This window comes from Colias philodice, chromosome 17, assembly GCF_061535455.1.
Source record: "Colias philodice isolate Cphi_HAF_F1 chromosome 17, ilColPhil1 Martin Lab GWU primary, whole genome shotgun sequence".
In the NCBI taxonomy this organism is placed as follows: domain Eukaryota; kingdom Metazoa; phylum Arthropoda; class Insecta; order Lepidoptera; family Pieridae; genus Colias; species Colias philodice.
In genome coordinates, this window is record NC_143102.1 from 5,359,474 (window position 1) to 5,379,896 (window position 20,423).

General features: G+C 31.6%; 5 protein-coding genes across 6 annotated transcripts in view; 2 read left to right on the forward strand and 3 right to left on the reverse strand.

Annotated features, from left to right (window-relative positions):
* Nucleotides 1-4,055, forward strand: part of LOC149481074 (cytochrome b5 reductase 4) — a 66,089-nt gene extending 62,034 nt beyond the window's left edge. For both annotated transcript variants that reach the window (XM_089705848.1, XM_089705849.1), the window contains 5 exons: nucleotides 77-290; nucleotides 524-711; nucleotides 1,751-1,851; nucleotides 2,315-2,404; nucleotides 2,838-4,055. In XM_089705848.1, the coding sequence (XP_089561974.1) occupies nucleotides 77-290; nucleotides 524-711; nucleotides 1,751-1,851; nucleotides 2,315-2,404; nucleotides 2,838-3,066 (822 nt within the window). In that variant the 3' untranslated portion in view covers nucleotides 3,067-4,055. The remainder of the gene's footprint in view (nucleotides 1-76; nucleotides 291-523; nucleotides 712-1,750; nucleotides 1,852-2,314; nucleotides 2,405-2,837) is intronic.
* Nucleotides 4,056-4,430: 375 nt separating this feature from the next.
* Faf2 (Fas-associated factor 2) lies at nucleotides 4,431-14,642 on the reverse strand. The gene is made up of 8 exons (XM_089705932.1): nucleotides 14,297-14,642; nucleotides 13,947-14,196; nucleotides 13,408-13,591; nucleotides 12,875-13,144; nucleotides 12,154-12,328; nucleotides 11,602-11,739; nucleotides 6,154-7,822; nucleotides 4,431-5,581 (listed from the first exon to the last, which is right to left on the reverse strand). Exons 1-7 carry the CDS (start codon nucleotides 14,429-14,431, stop codon nucleotides 7,664-7,666), a joined length of 1,311 nt encoding a protein of 436 aa, XP_089562058.1. The 5' UTR covers nucleotides 14,432-14,642; the 3' UTR covers nucleotides 4,431-5,581; nucleotides 6,154-7,663.
* On the reverse strand, nucleotides 8,811-11,361 carry LOC149481078 (uncharacterized). Its single transcript, XM_089705933.1, has 2 exons — nucleotides 10,873-11,361; nucleotides 8,811-9,664 (listed from the first exon to the last, which is right to left on the reverse strand). The coding sequence occupies exons 1-2, from the start codon at nucleotides 11,003-11,005 to the stop codon at nucleotides 8,913-8,915; spliced, it is 885 nt and encodes a 294-aa protein (XP_089562059.1). The 5' UTR covers nucleotides 11,006-11,361; the 3' UTR covers nucleotides 8,811-8,912.
* A 1,470-nt stretch (nucleotides 14,643-16,112) lies between the features above and the next one.
* On the reverse strand, nucleotides 16,113-17,853 carry LOC149481079 (uncharacterized). Its single transcript, XM_089706026.1, has 4 exons — nucleotides 17,606-17,853; nucleotides 17,101-17,269; nucleotides 16,373-16,570; nucleotides 16,113-16,244 (listed from the first exon to the last, which is right to left on the reverse strand). Exons 1-4 carry the CDS (start codon nucleotides 17,785-17,787, stop codon nucleotides 16,146-16,148), a joined length of 648 nt encoding a protein of 215 aa, XP_089562152.1. The 5' UTR covers nucleotides 17,788-17,853; the 3' UTR covers nucleotides 16,113-16,145.
* Nucleotides 17,854-18,467: 614 nt separating this feature from the next.
* LOC149481080 (homologous recombination OB-fold protein-like) lies at nucleotides 18,468-20,373 on the forward strand. Its single transcript, XM_089706190.1, has 5 exons — nucleotides 18,468-18,602; nucleotides 18,674-19,030; nucleotides 19,207-19,438; nucleotides 19,684-19,947; nucleotides 20,244-20,373. Exons 1-5 carry the CDS (start codon nucleotides 18,576-18,578, stop codon nucleotides 20,318-20,320), a joined length of 957 nt encoding a protein of 318 aa, XP_089562316.1. The 5' UTR covers nucleotides 18,468-18,575; the 3' UTR covers nucleotides 20,321-20,373.
* Nucleotides 20,374-20,423: the final 50 nt, after the last annotated feature.

Genomic DNA, 20,423 nt, shown 5'->3' on the forward strand with positions numbered 1-20,423 from the left:
AAAAACCTTTTTACTACACCACATAGATATACTTAAATGTTAATACCATACTATTATCTTTACTTGTCCTGCATAGGTAGTGGCCATGAAATCCGAAAATAAAGTGTGGAAGGGATGTGGTGAAACGATTTTCGGGGAGGCTATTCAAATAACGACTCCGAGGAAAATGGAGAGCCGTGTAATGGACGTCTGTAAAGTGTCCCATGACACCAGCCTTATTACATTGGCTCCGATAGCAGGGCCGGCTCTGGTCCCTTTGGGCCACCACGTTCGAGTTCATCATACTACAGGTTATTCTGCTGTGTATTTTGAAGAACTAATATTTTTATTTTATATTAAATTAACTTGTCAATTAGTTTAGTAATTAGGCAGTATATAGGGGTAAGGAAGACCCTTGTGTAAGGGTCTAAGATAGAATAATTAAATTGACCTACCTTATTGCTGAATCATGCCATCGTGGTTGTACCTCTAATGTCTTTATTAATATTATACTTAATGTGTTCTTAATGTGAAATTTTTCTAGATTCTGAATGTATCCGGTCTTACACACCGATTGGAGACGGTTGGGACAATCAGCGCAATGAATTCAGTGCTCTAAAATTAACGATTAAGCGCTACGAACTTGGAGCGCTATCTCCGCACCTAACATCCTTGAAACTTGGTGATTTAATTACGATATCGGGGCCTTATGGGAATTTTCAATTGCTACAGGTATGTTGGAGAGTGATTGCTTTTGGTATATACTTCCTTTAACTACTTTAGTCGCATATATATTCTGATCAATCCCCTTCTGGGAATAGAGCTAGCTTTAGGATATTAATAATTTTATTACCTTTCGTCACGCTTCCATATTTAGGTCCATAGTTCCGTGTATCTTGATTCATATAGAATTGGCGTGATCCACACGGAGTAGAAGTACGATATATATGTATATACTTATTACATAACCGTGTTCCGCACGAAGGTTGAAAGGGTATATATAATACATTCCTAATCCTTCTTGTAAAACAAATCGCACCAAGACACATGCGGAGGCGTTAGTGATTAATTGCTTAGGATGCTATTAATTGGTGTGTTGAATAACATAATTATGTAATATAGACCTAGGGCTACTTTTAAACGACCTTTACTTTGTTAAAAAAGTTAGACATTTGACCAGAAATAAGCACAAAAAGCTATTTCAGTGGTTGTGCCTTTAATCGTGTAATTCCTGTCTTACAATATGGAATATTTATTTCTATTTTTCCTCAATTTCTTAAAAGGGTCGACTTATGAATCGGGTTAGTCCCGGACATCAACTACGATTCAGTAACACGCCTTATCACGAGCAATCTTGCGAGAAATATCTAGATAGTTGAACTATACGTTCTCGTTGATACCTTTTAGGATTGACTTCACAGATGTTTATTTTCGATAACCTTTAGGATTTAAGTTTTTGCACGTAAGGTTTCCCTTTTTTCATATCTATATTTTAATATGAAAATAACATAACAATTGACACATATGAAAAAATGAGATAAAATATGAAATAAAGTAGAAGTAATCTGTAAAGGAAGACGTCTAACCGTTTGCTCTAATAGGTACATATACCATACCTACACACATTAAATTTTTTGCGTAAAAGAATTCACCTCGTAAAATTTACACACATAATAATATATTGAAGTATTGGCCCGCAATTCATCAATCATAACTTCTACGTCATCTGTTACAACGAAAACAAATTTTAATATATTATTTTTCGTTCTAGTTGAAAGCAGTGAAGACTTTATACCTTATAGCAGCTGGTACGGGAATAACACCAATGTTAGGCTTGCTGAGGTTTATGTTGGGAAGATCTAATCCTAAATGGTAAGGTATAAGCTCTAGAATAAAGAAACTAATTGGCAGACTTAAGGTGATAACTGATTATTATGATGTACATATTACTAATATTCATTGATAGCTATCATAATATGTAGATACATTTTGGTGAGGTTATCCCTTTTTATGAGGTTTAGATAAGTTTATCTTAACTACAAACTTGCTCGAAAAATGTTGGGTGAGCTAGCGATAAAAACGTTTCAGCTATTAAGTATATTGACAAACAATTTATATTCTCAAAAAAGCCATAAAATTCAAAAACACGGTATTTCAAGAAAAACACATCTTTATCTCATATTTCAAAATGTAAATAATTTAATTTAAAGTTTTAACATTACCACCAATAATGTAATAAATAAAATTACACAGCGATTTTCAAGACCTTGGAACGTTTTACTTGTACACTAGATGCTTATTAAATTAAAATTTTAATAAATGTTTCTCATTTCAGCGAACGATTACATTTAGTATTCTTCAACAAAACAGAAGAGGATATACTTTTCAAAGATAAATTTGATGAAATGTCTCGACAAGACGACAGGTATTTATTAAATTACATTTTGTAACGATAGATATTTTCTCGCCACTCTTTTACGTGAACGAGGTTATCTATTGTTCACTTGATACTAACAACTATTAATTACACTTAATGAAAGTATTAATTTTGTTAACCATTTATGATTCAACTAATTAGTTTTATACCTTGACCTATATAGGTATCTTTTGCTTGGCATTTTTCGTTTAAAAGAGTTTATATGCTTAATTCCTTAGACAATTTAGTTATAAGTAGGTATTATACCTACCTATAATATATACCTACTTACTCTTTAATGAAATTATTAATTTTGTAAAGTATTCACTCCCATATAATATAAAAAAGGAAAATAGCACCTATGGCTATATTTTACTACTAGACTCGTATTGTTTTTTTTTTTCGATGTAGTTGTTGATCCTAAAAAATTGATTGATTACAGATTAAACGTATTGCATGTCCTGTCAAACGAACCAGCTTGGACGGGTCTGAAAGGAAGAATAAGCCTCGACATACTCTCTCAAGTGGTTAAAAAAGAATCTATCAATTCCTCGGAAGAGAACACTCATTTCGCATGTCTCTGTGGACCTACGGAGTTTACACACACCGGCATGGACTTATTAAAGAAAATCGGCATGAAAGAAAGCCATATACATGCGTTTATCGGATAATAGATATATAGAGCTAATAAAATTATTATAATAATGTGATGTGCAATGTATTTTTAAATAGTTTTTACATGTCCTGCACTTTTAAAGTATATTTCTATAAATATGAAGGTTCTGGTATTTAAAAGACAAAATAGGTTATATATTGATTACCTAATTAGTATTAAATAGAAATCATAATTTAGTATTGTTAAGATTATGCAAAAAGCACTAAGCACGTCCGGTGAGTGAGACATAATGTAAGTAAACTTTGAATAGTACTACGTGGCAATTTTATTATTTCCTTAAAATCCGAAATACTGTAAAATAAAATTATCATCGCGATATAAACTAGCTACATCCAAATACTAACCTATTGAATATACGTACATAGGATAAGTTTTATGTATGTTCCTTTAGGCCTCGGATACACAATGAAGCTTTGATATATTTACCTACATTATTTACATATTGATTACATACCTATAAAAAAGTGAAAATCGAAGTTTTATTTGGGGTATTGCTCGCTCAGTGTGTATTACAGGCCTTCATATAATCCATCCATAAAAAAATTAAAATACCTTTGCATTTGAATAACTACCTACAAAAAATCTCATTTATTTTATATTACGACAGAAAATAATAAATAGCAGTTTAATTTTCTATTGACGCTCAAATAAATAGTCTGCATTGTTATATAAAATGGATCAAAAAAATTATTTCGGATTAGTTTTTAAATTATAAAGTTGTAAATAAATCTTCTATTATACGATAGTTCAAACTTTAAAGTTACCTTTAGAAATCAATTTATATTTTCTAACCTTTAAAATTAAATTTTGGGACAGTGTCTAATATAGATTTAATATAGTTTTAGTAACAAATTTTATTTAATACTTAGGTGATTTGGTTTGTTGTAAAAATTTAAAGTGCCTACATTCCAAGTAATATTTGTTTTAAGTGTACATTGTATTTTTTGGTATGCAGTTGGTTTATAAATAAAATGAAAATACTGACAGATATGTTTTGTTATTTTCTCCCAATTTATTAAGTTTCCCAATATACTAACTACTACTTGAAACTCATAGCACGATTTTGATAAGGTGCTGAGTGAGCATTGCGAATAATTCAGAACACTAGAAATAAGATCCATTACATATGCGAATATTTCATTAGCAGCGCCACATAGAGTCAACTAAGATTGTGTTTCCCGGGAACTATATTATATAACACCAAGAAACTTAAGTCTTTAGGGTCAGCTAATACTCTCCATGGAAAATCTGAGTAATTACTAATGTTATAAGCTTTCCTAGAGAAATTTATTAAATATCAAATTTCATAAGATAAGATCAGGGTCGTTAGGAAAAAGGGTTGTTAAATAAAACACAATATAAAGGAACATTGTTATATTACAACAAAACATTACACGAATCATATCAAACTAAATGCAGTAACAAATCCTCAGCACCTTTGGTACTCTCACTGCCCTTTTCATAACTTATCACAAGTGAAAATCTTCACCGGCCATATTGCGAGCGTCGAAAAGCAAAATAAAATGCGAGAAAGCAATGCGGGATGTTTTGAAATGTAGTATTACACGATCAAGTACTAGATATAAGATATGACTTTATAGCAATGATATTGTAAGTAGAAAGCTGTAGATAGGTTAGGGAGCGACACGTTAAAATGTGCCTTATAAGTTCAGTTGTCTCTTTTTCGCTAACGATAATTCAATCATGCCATCTCACTTTAACGCCTGTGCGTTATTGTGCCGTTTTTGAAGATCAAAATATTATGTTGTGTTGGTAATCTTTCCAGAACTTTTTACTTATCATTGCTTAATAGAGTATTAATATTCTAGCACTGGACATGTATGAAATTGTGTTGTTTGAAAATCGGCTGATATTTTTAAGACATTTGATACGTTTCCTATTAGCGACTGTTATTCTGTGCATGCGCCTAGATAACCTTTTTTTTAATAACCGAGATAATATTAAGTGACACAAATTGACTTGTCGTCTAATACATAACTTATTATTTAGTTTATGGAACATTGGGATAATGACGAATTATATAGTGCCAAAATTTGTAAATATGTAAATATATTTATAGACAATATATGATAATAAGTTGTTAATCGTAATTCAAATATTCCAGATAGAATTTAGGATCATTCCTGATATATTAAACAATAGTTCACTTTTGCCGTTATTCCAATGCATCATAAACCTTGAATAGCAGATAAAAATAAAATCTATTTTAATATAGAGATAATAAAAATATCCGAATCATAACAAGCTTCCCTTTTGGAATGCAACCAAACCAAACTTAATTTATAATTTGACGTAGTAAATGGTAATGCCAACCGTTAGTTTTACGAACACAAAAAATGTTTTTGTTGAAATTCATTCAATTACAATTTAACATTTATATACTTACTAGTTACATTGTCATTATCAATGCGGTTCATATCCGAAATTTCACGAAAAAATTAAATTTAACGAATGAAATTAGACAATGGATTCCAAGACAGAGAAAAAAGCTTATAGTCCGGGATACATCGCCCATTTTTGCAAGTGACTACTATCAAGCTAATTTTTCGTGAGTAGCTTTATTTTGATGAGATGCCCAATAATTTCATGTACAAAACTCTCGATTGTGGTAGCTAACAGAGGTAACAAGGATAAAAATTTTTGATTTGACGGTTCTCAAATATTTATTACGCCATTTGTAGGACAATATTTCTGTTGAATTATATAAGTATTAAATCAGTGAAAATAAAAAAATCAGCTGGTTAGTAATCATTTATGATGACTTCGTTATCGATACACATTGGAAAGGGGGACTCTTTGATCAAACCATAGATTTTGTAGGACAAATATTTTTTCGAATAATTTAGATAATTATCTTGAGATTGAACAAAAAAAAACATTCAGCTAGTAATTAATATTTGAGAACCATCAAATCAAAATATTTTATCCTTGTTTCCTCTGGTAGCTACCACAATCGAGAGTTTTGTACATGAAATTATTGGGCATCTCATCAAAATAAAGCTACTCACGAAAAATTAGCTTGATAGTAATCACTTGCAAAAATGGGCGATGTATCCCGGACTATTATTTATAATGCTTCTTTGTATTCACAACATTACATTTTTAGAGACAAATTTTTGATAGAACACCAATATTAAAACATATTGTATCAATATTTTACGTAAAATTAAAGACACCGCACATCAAACATCAATGCAATATTACATTCCTACCATGTCGTATACCCTATTTACAATACATATTATTTTGAACTACTGTACATATAAAAGGATTATTATACAATTATGTTTCTAATTACTCATAAAAACACATAGAATTTGAAAAACAGAGAAATCAGAGATATGTAATCAAAATTGTCTTTTAAATGCATACTTTGAATTTGTACTGTTGTGTGAGATTTACTAGAAATTTTTGAACCAACGTTTTAATTTGCTTGTGATGTGTTATGATAATTAAATTTGAACACTGAAATTTCCGTCTAATTAAATTACTGAAATAGACATCGAGACACAAATTTTTCAACATCGAGAATATAATATAACACTCCGCTAAAACATTTATTTATAACTGTGACACGCAATACTTGCTTATAGAACATGAAAGTTAAATGCCTAATTTTATGCAATATATTGATACTTACTCGGTTTCAAACATGAGTACAAACTAAAGTTGACTTAAAGTTAGCATCTTCTAGCTACTTTCTTAAATATAAGGGATTCAAGTCTCAAGTAAAGTTCAAATACAACCCTGTCCTTGTAATTTGGGATTTAAAAGTTATGTGAAGGCACAACATTTGTTGTGATAATTTTTTGTTCTTTTATGAGAACTTGTGACCTTTAGACAGGTTATGAACATTTTATAGGATATTCTAGGGCTTGTATATTTTATTAAGTACTTACTCATATTAATTTTTAATATTATTATTGATATAATCGACGACTAAAGACGGGGACATGGATATCGTGAAATGTCTTTTTGTTTACTTTTTCAATTTTAATTCCATATATAAATGGACACATTATTAAAAGTATAATCCAGCGACATGTTTTTAGAAATATCTTTATTGTCAAAGAAAATTACGTAGATACTTTACATCGAAAGAAAATGGTATGACTCCTATTTCAGAAAAACTACTTATTTTTTAGTACATAATATTATGCCAAATATGTAATTCTTTGAACTGTCCATAGTAATCATTTACTAATGAACTTAAAACTTAATGCTTCACAACTAAATGAGCATAATGAAAATATTTACAACAATAAATTACACAATTATCAATTATATAGGTACCTTTACACCATAATTTGTCCGAATTTATACAATATGCATAGATAATAAAACATTAATTTATAAAAGGTTTTCAACCAAATTATTCGTACCTATTGCTTTTATGAACTAAACATATTCTACCAATTTGTAACCAAAACCGAAGAACAAAATTTAAAATTTGAATAAATATAAGAAATTTCGCGCACATTCGCCACAGATAACAAAAAGATTTGTATTCTAAAATTAAAAAAAAAGAACAATGTTTCTTAACGGCTAGTAATTTAATCTTTATTGACATTTTATGCGTTTACATCGTTCACGAAGAGAACATCGCGATCTTTGAGGCCGACGTCGACGAGCTTAGAATGGCCGCGAGATAGGACACGTTTCGGGAAATTTGTCGTGATTTCAAACTCTTCAGGCGATTGTGGATGGCTGAAGACGAAATCGTAGAGATCCTGAAATGATAATGTTACTTTCATTATACAATTTTTTATAAATTAAAACCTTACGGTATGTTTCACAATCTCTAAATAATATGTTTCTAATTTGGCTGAAACTAAACCAACAAACATATAGGGTCTCAGCACACATATGGGATCGGAAAGGGATCGTAACCGTAACGCCTTTCGCCTCGCTGTCAACCAGGCGTCAACCTACCGTATGCACATAACGAAAGCGTATCAGCAGCGCCTGTACGTCAACTCGGCTACGGCTAGGCGACACCGCGCTTACGCCTCGCCGGCCCCTGGCTGACCTGGTTGGCACCAGATCAGTTTGAATCCAAACGTTAAGTGTAGCGCACGGTTATGTCTTGGTTTACAATACGTGAGTTGGCTATCATAGCCATAGCACTTGATGAAGAGGAAAAAGAAAATAGCAAGAAAAAAAGAAAAAGATATTGGGTACACAGTATGAATAAAGCAAGGAGTACTGAAGGGGAATTTCGGACTATAAAAAAACATTTGATGGATGATGAAGAGAAATTTTATATTTATTTTCATATGCCGAAATATCTCTTTTATAACATATTGCAGTCTATAGATGAATGTATAAGGAAGAAGAATACAACATTCAGAGAAACAATATCGCCCGAAGAAAAACTAGCTGTAACGTTAAGGTGAGAAATTGCATTTGATTTTGGAATTTTTAATCTGGTCTACATAAATATTTGTACTATAATTTTAATGTTTGTATTATCTCTATTGTTCTTTTTTTTAAGTGTACAAAAAAAATACTCGGTTCCGAAACTACAAGATAGATTAATTTTTATCCTCTGTCGATAAAAAATATTTCTTTTGGAACGCAACCCTCATTTGCGATCAGGTGTGCACAGGGGATGTACGTTTTATGTCTGGTGTATGTGTGTATATATTTTGTGTGATTGCGTAAAGTATTTTAGTAAATGCAACTTTTTTGTAGTTTAGGTAAAAAAAAATACCCATAAATCACATATTTTTTTATTATACAAAACTATATTATTAAATCCAAAAATTATGGCAATTAAACAAAAATAGCGCCACAACAAAAATACAATCATTGTATAAATTAAAGATTGTTTGAAGTATCAAGATCGTCAGCATTTGACGCGCCATTTTCTTCTAAGTTTGAAATATTAAAATCATGAATGTTTGAAGCGCCAGATGTTGATTGTATCTCGTGGCTAATGTTATTTAGAGTGGTATAACCTCGAGGCATGTCATCTTCTCTTTGGGGAATGTAAGGGTTGCGATAACTATAATAGCTTTGTTTCTCTGCGATTTCTTTTAACTCCATTTCCGAAACTGCATTATATATTTTACTTTTCATAACAGCTTGGTTATATTCTGAAAATTTTTTAACCGTTGCCGCAATGCTCTTAAAAAATGTATCTATCTCATCTTCTTTTTTGGTTTCGTTGTGATTTAATAAATATTTCATTAAAGTTTGTGACGCTGAATTTTTTTCAATATTAAGTTTTTTTTTTTTTGAAATTTTGGATGCAACTGAAGATGCAGAAGACTCAGGACGCGGCGAAAGTGGAGTAGTTTCCGCTTGTAAGTTTTCTGGAGACTGAATTATGTTTATTGAGTTCTGTGAATCATCATTACCCAAGAAACTGCTAATATCTGAACCGTCATCATCATCAACCGAAGAGATCGTATTTCTTTCTTTGTAATGAGGTACTAAAAAACTCATTTCATCTTCAAAGGTCCACTTTTTCGTCGTCGGGGCTGCCTGACCACTTTTAGTTTTACGCTTCTTCATAGCTCGTCGGTGAGACTCTCTAAGATTTAACCAAGTTTTCTTGCACTCAGATTCTGAAATAAAATAAATCATGGTTAACTATATCAAGCGCATGTAGTTACACATGTATGTGTGAAAGGGAGTACGTACACACACATTCACATAAACATATACACGTATTATAAAACGTATATTAAATATACATTTATTGTTGCAGGTACTTTATAACTGGATCTACATTTACTAATTTATCATCGAGCTTCCGTTTAGGAGAATCAACTATTCGTTTGATAGTAATAGATGTGTGCAATGCAATAATAAATAAATTAATGCCAATTCATATACCTCAACCAACTACAGCCACATGGCAAGGAATCGAAGAAGGATTTAAAAATAAATGGAACTTTCCGAATTGCATAGGCGCCATTGACGGCAAACATGTAAATATAATTGCACCTCCCAATAGTGGATCGTTGTTTTTTAACTATAAAAAAACATTTTCTATTGTTTTGTTAGCTATAGTTGATCCTGAATACAGATTCATAGCGGTTGATGTAGGAGCCTATGGAAAAAACAGCGATGGCGGAATCTATTCATCATCTACATTTGGAAAGGCACTTGAAAGAAACACATTCAATATTCCATGTGACAAACCATTACCAGGAACTAATCATGCAATGCCACATGTATTTGTGGGAGACGAGGCATTTCCATTGAAGACATATTTATTAAGACCATATCCTCGCTCAAATACACGGAGACTATCAGATCCTGAACGGCAATATAATTACCGCTTATCACGAGCTAGAAGGGTAGTTGAAAACGCTTTTGGAATTTTATATCAAAAATTTGCGATTTACAACAAAAATATTAAATTGCATCCAAAGTTTGTAGATAAAGTGGTATTAACAACTTGCATTTTACACAATATGATGAGGACATATAACATTGAGATGAATTTACAGGAACCGAACAGAACAGAACAGGACATTACAGTTGAATTCGGCGAAGACCGATTGTTAAGTCAATTACCAAGTATTAGTGGTGCCCATATGGCTACCGCTTTTAATGTACGTGAAAAGTTCAAAACATATTTTCAAACTTCTACCGGACGAGTTCCATGGCAGTAGCTTTTAGCTTTAAATATTAATGTTAATTCTTAATGGATATTCCAGTTAAATTTTTCATTATAATTATATTAATCACAACTGTTTTATTTCCCATACATACCTACATACGCGAAAAACATTAAATAAATAATTAAATAGGAGTAGGTACTTACCAGATTGCTTTAAAGTAATACTTATTTGTTTCCAAGCCTCGTCCTTTTTTATAGTATTGCTGTATTTAGCATCACTTAAGTCATATAAATATGGATATTTTCTCACTTCTTCAATAAGTTTCTCCCTTTGCATCGTTATTTTGTGTTTGAATCGAACTTAAAATTTTAAATAAAACATACGCGCAACACGAATGAAATACTCCTTGCGAATGGCGGCGTCTTTAGCAGGCAAGTCGCGGGAGGGGAAAGGGGAAAGGGTGGACAAAGAGATGTGAGCTCGGGTACGGAGAGACGTAAGCGCGGGGACGGAGAAACGTAAGCGCGGGGACGATGAGCCGTAAGCGCGGGAATTCAAGTTCGGAGCCTGTTCCGAGGCGAGGCGATTACGTTATTATTCCGATTAGTGTGCGTTGCAGTAGGGAGTTTAATACAAACCATTCTGAACGGCTCGAGGCGATACGGTGACGATCCCTTTCCGATCCCATATGTGTGCTGAGACCCAGGCGAAAAGAATACAGAGTTAGTGAAAATTTGGAAATTAGTTCGTAATTATGCGTTTATCGTTCGCTATTATTAAATTAAAGTATATTTAATAAAACACATCCAAGGAACAAAACTTCAATTAAAATTAAATCCCAAAAATTTCAGTCATTTTTCCTTCTTAATTCTACCTTCTCTTTCGTCCAAATAATACAATTACTCAAACAATGATAATAATTATAGACTTACCTTAGTGGTGTTAGCAAAAAGGAATCGCCTTGTTAGCCTCTCTCCAGTTGGCAAACGGATAAGTAAAGCCAATGCTTCTGGACCAGCTTTTGGCTCTTCAGGTAACTGTTCCGCTATTGCAACTCTTGCTGCTTCCACCTGTAGATAAATTTTAAATTATGAATTAATAGTTACCAATGTAATGCATACTTTTGTTCTTAAAACTACATTATTACTTAAACAAATCTATACTAATATTATAAAGCTGAACAGTTTGTTTGTTTGAACGCTCTAATCTCAGGAACTACTGGTCAGATTTGAAAAATTCGATGTTAGATAGCCCATTTATTGAGGAAGGCTATAGGCTATATATCATCACGCTACGACCAACAGGAAGGGAAATGCGGGTAAAACCGCGAGGCACAGCTAGTATATCTATAATTTAACAAATCGCTAATTCTGTTTGTATTTTTCAAATAAAACATAGGAGTGCCAAAGTCGACTTCATGTATAAATTTAAAAATTTTCAAGTACGTAATAAAAGGCAGTCCATCATGCCACCTGGTTACAAACCTCCAGTTTATGCCGTTCCTCCTGTTCCCTTCGCTGTAGATCCTCGTGCTCGCGTTGAGCTCGAGCAGCTCTATCGGCTGCACGACGCCGCTCCTTCTCTTGGTCAGCGGCTAAAGATTCGGCGTATGCTTCGTCTTGGGCAGCTCGGAGACGCGCTGTTACTTCGCGCTCCACTCTGAAGATAGTAAAAAGTAAAATTTTTCTTCTTCTATGCATTGCTGAGATAATGAAATATAATAATAATATTATTTGACTAGCTTACCGCCCGCGGCTTCGCCCGCTATGTCTAAAATCTAATAAATTATATACTAAAACCTTCCTCTTGAATCACTCTATCTATTAAAAAAAACCGCATCAAAATCCGTTGCGTAGTTTTAAAGATTTAAGCATACAAAGGGACATAGGGACAGAGAAAGCGACTTTGTTTTATACTATGTAATGATGATGAATGATTAAATTTAACAGTTATTTTTTTTTAAGACAGTTTTTTTTTAGTAAGAATAGCTATCATGTATTTTGAAGTGCAGAGTTAACACAAGTGAAGCCAGAGCATGTGGAAAGTGTATTAATATTTACAAAGTGCTATATTTGGGTATTTAATTTAAGTTTCAAACTGATGGATGAATACAGATTATACTGCTTACTAATGTATTTAAGAAAAACTTAAACATTTATGATAAGTAAATGAAATAAAAAATAAATTATATGTGTACTTCATTACCTGTCGGCTCTAGCAGCAGTAAGGTACGGTTCATTTTCCGAAACGATCCTCTGTAATCTATTTATGAGTTGGTTCGGTGAACATGACCCTTCGCTCCTCGCTACCACAGTCATACGGTGATCTCGCACACAAACCACACATAGCAATGGATATCTCCGCCCACCAACTGATTGTGCGACCCTCCAACCCTCTGAGGTGTCAACTGAACAACCCCAGAAGAGAGCATGAGTATTGATATATTGGATTACCCCTGGATCTGTAAGAGTATTCCTGGAAGAAAATAAACAATGTGTGTATCAAGATTCAGTAGCTTAAAAGGTTTGCTAAAATTGTTAGTGTTATTTTTTATTCGCAATATCAAACAATTATAAATTAAAGTGAGAAGAATATTAAATTTACCTACCTGTAAATTGAAACAGTTTTCTGAGTAAGAATCATACAATATACAATATAATATATAAAACAATAAATGGAATGCAATTAGGCATTACATTTCTGTTGTATACTGTAACAGCATTGTATGCATAGATTACCTGCAGAAATTTAATGTCTCTGGTGCAGACTCTGAATGTAAGTATACAATGAGGAACCTCAGTTCATTTTTGGCATCATTCAGTGCCTGAGCATAAGTGCCCTGGTAGAATACAGGGTGTGGGTTGAAACGTGAATTGTAGTTGTTTATGAATCCCATGACATCCCCCAGGGGATCTGTGACCACTGAAATAAATATAATTATTAAATTAATTTAATTTATAAAGTAGAAAATATGGATGCAGTTAAATGTTTACAAGTAAAATATGCAGGTTCATTGAATGAATTGTTAGGTAATAATATGTTCAAAAAATAACTTCCACACTACAATCAATTCATAATAATAATAGTTTAATAAAACTAAAAAAACACGCTTTTTATAGAAAACCGAACTAAAAAATAGAAAATTTTATCAAATTAGTGTATTGTCATCGGTCCTCAATAAATCTACAAATCGCGACCAAAGAAGTCGGTTACAAACATACAGGTGAAGCTAATATAAAGTGTGTAAAAAAAATTATAGTAACATATGAATACTTACATCTTCGGTCATCATTCCTTATGAAACTTAATAATAAATTCAAAACTGATGATATTGTACTATAGCACACAGATACAACTAGGTTAACTACATAACGGAAGAGGCCAGTTACGCCGCCAGGTCCTTCTGGGGCATCGTCTGTGAAGACTTGTTGTGCTATGTGGTCGTGAACGACTGGGGGCGCCCGCGCTTCTGTGGCAAACACGGAAGGCCTGCCTTCCCTTATATTTAGTTGCTCTTGTATCGCTACCTTAAATTAAACACAAAAATTGTCAGTAAAAGTAATATAAAGATCTGTGACCTAAAAAACGTTGTTTGATCGATATAACATACTTTCGATATAAACTTACCTCCAAATCCCACTGATGTCTTTGTAAAACATCTCTACATATTGACATATCCTCGATACCCGTTAAATCTTGAAATTGCAGTATTTTATCAGTTTGTTCTGTGGTCAGGCCCATCGCATTGTCTTCTAGATCCATTTTTTCGTAAAAATAAACAACAACAAAATCGCAAACAGTTATTAAATATTCGTAAATCTACATACGTGTACTTATCTCCTTAAACCTATGCAATTATTTTAAAGTTATATTTAAATACTTTAATTTTATTTTTAGTTTTTAAATGAACAATAACTAATCTTGTTTCAGTTTTCCGACATCATCTATTGAGATATGTCATTATTGTGTCCATAGATAATACTGTTGTGTCATTCATCATTGTCAAAACCAAAAACTCGTGTCAAATAAATTAGCGCTATCCAAGAAGCATATATCTAATCTCGCAGTTAACAATTAACAGGCTAGTTAATTGCTCCGAGTATAAATTATTACACTCTCTACACTGGAGATTGCACTATGATCATTAACTTGTAACAAGAAAATATGACCTTGAATGACGCCTGTATGTTTTTTTATCCCTTTCACACCTAACTTGGCAAGTTGGTGTGAAAGGGATAAAAAGAGAACCAATTTTTGATCGTTTTTTTATTGTAATATTTATTTAATAACATATTATAATCTTAATGAATGTTCATATAGAGAAATAGAGTTCATACACGGAAATAAAATACCAATGTAAGGTGAAATAGGACTTTATTTATTTAGAATCTTTTAGTGGTGGTTGTTGCATATTCTCTGGGACAGCTTCAGGTGGAACTGAGGGATCTTCATCAGGATCGTCATATAAGTATCAAGCTCAGCTCAAGTGGCTCCCAATCCGTCTTCGCCGGAACGTGCATTATTTGCAGCTACTATATCGTATCCTTTTTGACCCTAAGACCCCTTCCTATCTCAAAAATAAATTTAACTTCCTGCATTGTGAAAATTATTCTCTTCGTTCTGTGGATAGGCTTGTTCTGGGCATTCCTTTTCACCGCACACACTTCTATGGCGATTCCTTTGCGGTTACTGCCATTAAACTCTGGAATGCCTTGCCGATAAATATCAGACAAGCCCAAACGCTATCCACATTCAAAAGCCTTGTCAGGAATCATTACTTGAATCTTGCTTTTGACTCGGGATAGTATATTTTAGCTCATGATCTCTCTTTCGCTGTAATTTGCCTTTTTATACTATATTATTTTATATATATTATTTTATATTATATTATGTAAATGTATTACGATATGTATTGTATGTATTTATTTTACTTATGGTATGTATATATAATTATAGGTATATACGTATGTATATATATATGATATCTATTATTATATCTATTTATTATTTATAGTATATTTATTAGTATTTTTTTTTCTATTAGTTTTATATTACATAATTATTGCGTATACTTTTTACCCACCTCCTTTTTTTCTATTATGTTATCCCATCATCAGTTGGTTGCCTGGAAGAAATCACTTATAAGTGATAAGGCCGCCATCTGTGCTGTGTCTTCTTTTAGTATAAGTTTTCTTTTTGTAATTTTTTTTTGTTGGCAGTACAATAAAGTATTTAAATAAATAAATAAGTATTCTGCCTAAGAAATTCAATGAAAAACAAAATAGATTATTTTATCATTTCAATGAATCTACATTGCATCTACATCGAATTAAATATTTATATATTTATAATATTTAATAACACATATTGTAATATTTATTTAATAACATATTATAATCTTAATGAATGTTCATATAGAGAAATAGAGTTCATACACGGAAATAAAATACCAATGTAAGGTGAAATAGGACTTTATTTATTTAGAATCTTTTAGTGGTGGTTGTTGCATATTCTCTGGGACAGCTTCAGGTGGAACTGAGGGATCTTCATCAGGATCGTCATATAAGTATTCTGCCTAAGAAATTCAATGAAAAACAAAATAGATTATTTTATCATTTCAATGAATCTACATTGCATCTACATCGAATTAAATATTTATATATTTATAATATTATAAAAATGTATTTATTTCCCTTTTCCTACCTTTATTTCATTTAGTTCAGGCGCCCGGCTAAAAATACTTTCAACAAATTCCTCATAGAACACATTTCCATTTCCAGAAACATTTGCGTCACGTAACATTTCTAAAGTTTCCGATTCATTAAAAACATCACCATAGGTATTCACAATTACTTTTATTTCTTCTATGTCTAAAAAACTTCTCTTTTCTGTGTCGAAAACCTAACAAAAATATAAGTTTTAAAGTTTATTTTGTTAGAAATAAAAACAAAAAACATAAAATATCGCAGCTATTGGCCCGTAATAAATAAACAAGCCATTTATTTCGTATGGCGAAGAGCATTTTATGCGTCATCAGCCATTTCAAAGTCTAGGAATCAGCTTTCAGTTTATAAAATATGTAAATGTGTGAAGTCCCATGTCCCCTGGCTAGTGAAGTAAGGGACAGATGCATTAAGCTTTACATTATGCATACATCTGTTTCACTGATGGATTTTTCTTTAGGGATAAGTCTGTAGGTGATCAATCTGGCAGGCCAGACCGAACTTTTTTTTTTGATTCCACCGGGTATCGACCCCAGGACCCCTCGGTTCTGCGCTCTCGCGTTAACCACTGTACCAATGAAGCGGTCCTATTCACTTATTATTCATTCCGTTATTTTTGTGGTACATACGTGGGTACATACATATAATTATTTAAATAACCTCTTAATTATGATATATTTTGTTAATAATTTGTAACACTTTTTATACCTTAAAAGCTAATTTTAATTCGTGTTTTAAATTTGGTATCAACGTCCATTTATTCAACATATAAATCATTTGTTCTTTTGTTAACATTCTTGATAGACCAGCTTTTAATTTTTCTGCTTCAATCATAATTTCTCCATAGGATGGATAATGAAAACTTCTTCTATGAATTCTACCAATTATGAATTTTAAAATGTTAATCACAATATGCGATAAAAGTTAGAGAATAATAGAGTTTTTTTTTTGTTTAAGATTCTTATAAAAATTGTGCGTGACACTGAAAATTCTGAATACCAAATCATAAAGATATAAGTGAATACCTTATCTTAATATTTTAATTATTAAACTTTTTCTTTATTGAAGTGAAACTTCTTTTATAAGCGCATTGAGAGTAAAATTTCACGGTCAAGTCATGGCAATACCGTTACGTCATGGATTAAGGCGACGATTTTGCCAAAGAAGTTTCACTTCTGACACATCGTTTATCGATCTTTTTTTATATATTTACTTTTTAAGCTCCAAAAACTGTTTGAGATCGTCTATAGTTATAACATTTATGGGATCTCCATTGTTTATAACCAAACGCGGCTTAGAAGTTGCATCAAACCACTCTGAAATTTCTATTAGTTGCTCTTCAGTAAAATTTATATTCACATTTCTCAATGGATCATAAACATCAAATGTTCCCATCTTTTGTAAACTGGTATAATAATTTATTGATAATTAATATTCAAAAGTACAACAGAGAAATTTTGAAAAAAAGACGTCTTCCAACTAGACAATATTATTAAATTAGCATATTGATTGTCATGAGCTGACATAAACATAAATACAAATTTATCTATGACTACAAAATAAAAAAAAATAGCCGAGCAAAGAGTATATTGTGGAGGCATGTCATCAAATCAAAAGGCATGGTAAAACTGTGGGAAAAACATACAAAGAAAGTACATGTGTATCTATTATAAATGTTTAGACTAAAAAAATAATACCCAGTTATAATAAATATTTATCTAAGAGGGACTTGACTGTGATATTTTTAGGATCCTACTAGCACTATGTTGCCCCATAGAGCTATAAATTACAATAATTTAGAATACTAAAGTAAAAACATCTCTTTGTGAGAACGGTTTCAGTTTTTAGTCAAAATATATAATTCGGTACAAAATAATTTTGTATTTTAGAGATCTGTGTGTCGAAGGAATTCAATATGTTGATTTGATGTTTAGCAATACATAATATATCAATATATTATTATCAAATACTCATAAAATATTTCGTGAACATGAATGCTAATATTCAAATCGACTCATCTTCTTACCAAGAAAAAGCAAAAAAAAAAACTGTATAATGGGTTTTGACAATTGACAGTTGAAACTGACATGAAAACTGAATTTGCGGAAATTTGATCAGAAAATAGAAATACAACAAAACATTAGTCAAATTACAAATAACAGTATGCTAATTATCTAAATAAAATGTTTGAATCTGATGATTACGATCAGGTACATAGTAATAACTTTCGACGGATAATTTATTTTAAGTATTAAGTTTTTTAATGTATGGTTTTTTGCAGGTATTATCCCAGTTAGATTTGCCCGAGGTGTCCGAATCGGGCAAACTTGTTAAAACACCACAGTTTCAGAGCAGAAATGCAACCACTATTGATACATCCACGGTAGAAAAAGTGCCTTTGATTAATAACAAATTAGAATGTAATTCTCAAAATAAAATAGGTGATAAAGCAATAGAGCTTAAAAGAAAAGCAAATAATGAAAATGAAATATCACCAAAGCATACCAAGAGAAAAATTATAAATTCACATTTTGATCATACAAATAAAAGAAAGTTCCCAGGTCCTGCTGGTTTACTTACAGGAACTTTGGAGGAAACAAACAACAATCCATTATGTCAGATGGAATTACTTTCACAGGTATTATTTATGAGGAATAAATTTTATCTCCATGTAACCATTAATTTTATATTAACCACTCAACCACCGACAGGCCAGATCCGACCGCGACACAATAGATTTTCTATTGTGTCTGTGATTCTGGGGCCTGATGGATTAAACTGTTATCTAAAAGACTTATATGTGACATTTTTTAGGACATAGACTCAACACAAAATAATTTGCAACAAGGTCTCTTTGAAACACCCCTGTGGAAGAGGCTTTTAGAAGATACAAAAAGTATTAAAAATATCAACACGATCAAATCAATAAAACAACAGGCATTAGCCGGCAATCTCAGGAGAAGGAAGGCGGAAATTGTACAAGCTTTTGTAGTAACTATAGATAGATCTGCTATAGACCCTTTAATAACATTAAGAGATGCAACAGGTATTATTAATTAGCTATTTTTTTGTTATTTACATGAATTTATGATTATTACATTCAATTACCTTAAGGATTTAACTATTATTCCAAATTTATTATAAAGAGACCAACATTATCTTAAAAGAGATGCAGTCTGTAATTATATGTATCAAATATGAATTTGTATTCATGCTATACGTATCATCAAAAGCAAGAATAATATCAAATTTATAGAGCCAATCAAATTTCATACATTATATATATTTCAGGTCACATAAAATGCACCCTGCACAGGGATGCATGGACAATCTTTGGACCATACATTGCATCGGAATATTGTGCTCTAGTCCTCAAAAATCCAACTGTGCTAACAACTGGCAGTGCTTTTAAAAACCATTACCTGAATATTACAATAAGTAATATATACTACATATATAGCACGGCAATTGTAAATGATGAAGAGTTGCCGAATGGTTTTGTTAAATTGTCTAATGAGGAATTTATGATTATAAAGCGTGAGAAACAAATATCAGGTTAGTGATTGCTTTCATATATGATATACCCAGTTCAATTCCTTTTTTTAAGCTGCATAAGGGAAGTCAAATGTAAATAATGGAACAGCCACTTGATGCTATGAAAATAATGTTCTTTATGATTATATTATGTAACATAAAATTGATTTACTACAGAATATTTACTTGTAATTGAAAACCACCATTTAATTTAAAGTAATTTACTTAATCTGATGCAATATAAATAGAAAAAATAAAAATTGTAATATAAAGCCTTGTTTATCATTTAAATATTTAAGTATATCTTTTCGTTTCAGATATTAATAGCTCACCTACCATACAAGTTGATGAAATGGAGGAACTTGAAGGCTTAGATTTTTCTGATATCTTTTAAAATGTTAAATATTATGTTAAAGTGTAAATATTATATTACAGTTTTCTATGCAAGTAATTTTTTTATTACCACCCTTGATCATTACGATAGACTAGCTTTTCGT

Bases quoted from the DNA above. Each gene is read 5' to 3' on its own strand.
- LOC149481079 (XM_089706026.1), bottom strand. From the start codon at position 17,787: ATGGGAACATTTGATGTTTATGATCCATTGAGAAATGTGAATATAAAT. The intron at 17,270-17,605 runs GTAAATATATAA...CATAATTGGTAG, and splicing joins CAGTTTTTGGAGCTTAAAAA to AATTCATAGAAGAAGTTTTC. The intron at 16,571-17,100 runs GTATAAAAAGTG...TATTTTTGTTAG, and splicing joins AATTAAAATTAGCTTTTAAG to GTTTTCGACACAGAAAAGAG.
- LOC149481080 (XM_089706190.1), top strand. From the start codon at position 18,576: ATGTTTGAATCTGATGATTACGATCAG. The intron at 18,603-18,673 runs GTACATAGTAAT...GGTTTTTTGCAG, and splicing joins AATCTGATGATTACGATCAG to GTATTATCCCAGTTAGATTT. The intron at 19,031-19,206 runs GTATTATTTATG...GACATTTTTTAG, and splicing joins AGATGGAATTACTTTCACAG to GACATAGACTCAACACAAAA.
- LOC149481078 (XM_089705933.1), bottom strand. From the start codon at position 11,005: ATGCAAAGGGAGAAACTTATTGAAGAAGTGAGAAAATATCCATATTTA. The intron at 9,665-10,872 runs GTAAGTACCTAC...ATTTTATTTCAG, and splicing joins TATTACTTTAAAGCAATCTG to AATCTGAGTGCAAGAAAACT.
- Faf2 (XM_089705932.1), bottom strand. From the start codon at position 14,431: ATGGATCTAGAAGACAATGCGATGGGCCTGACCACAGAACAAACTGAT. The intron at 14,197-14,296 runs GTAAGTTTATAT...GTTTAATTTAAG, and splicing joins GACATCAGTGGGATTTGGAG to GTAGCGATACAAGAGCAACT. The intron at 12,329-12,874 runs GTAATGAAGTAC...TACTATCTTCAG, and splicing joins ACTGCTGCTAGAGCCGACAG to AGTGGAGCGCGAAGTAACAG.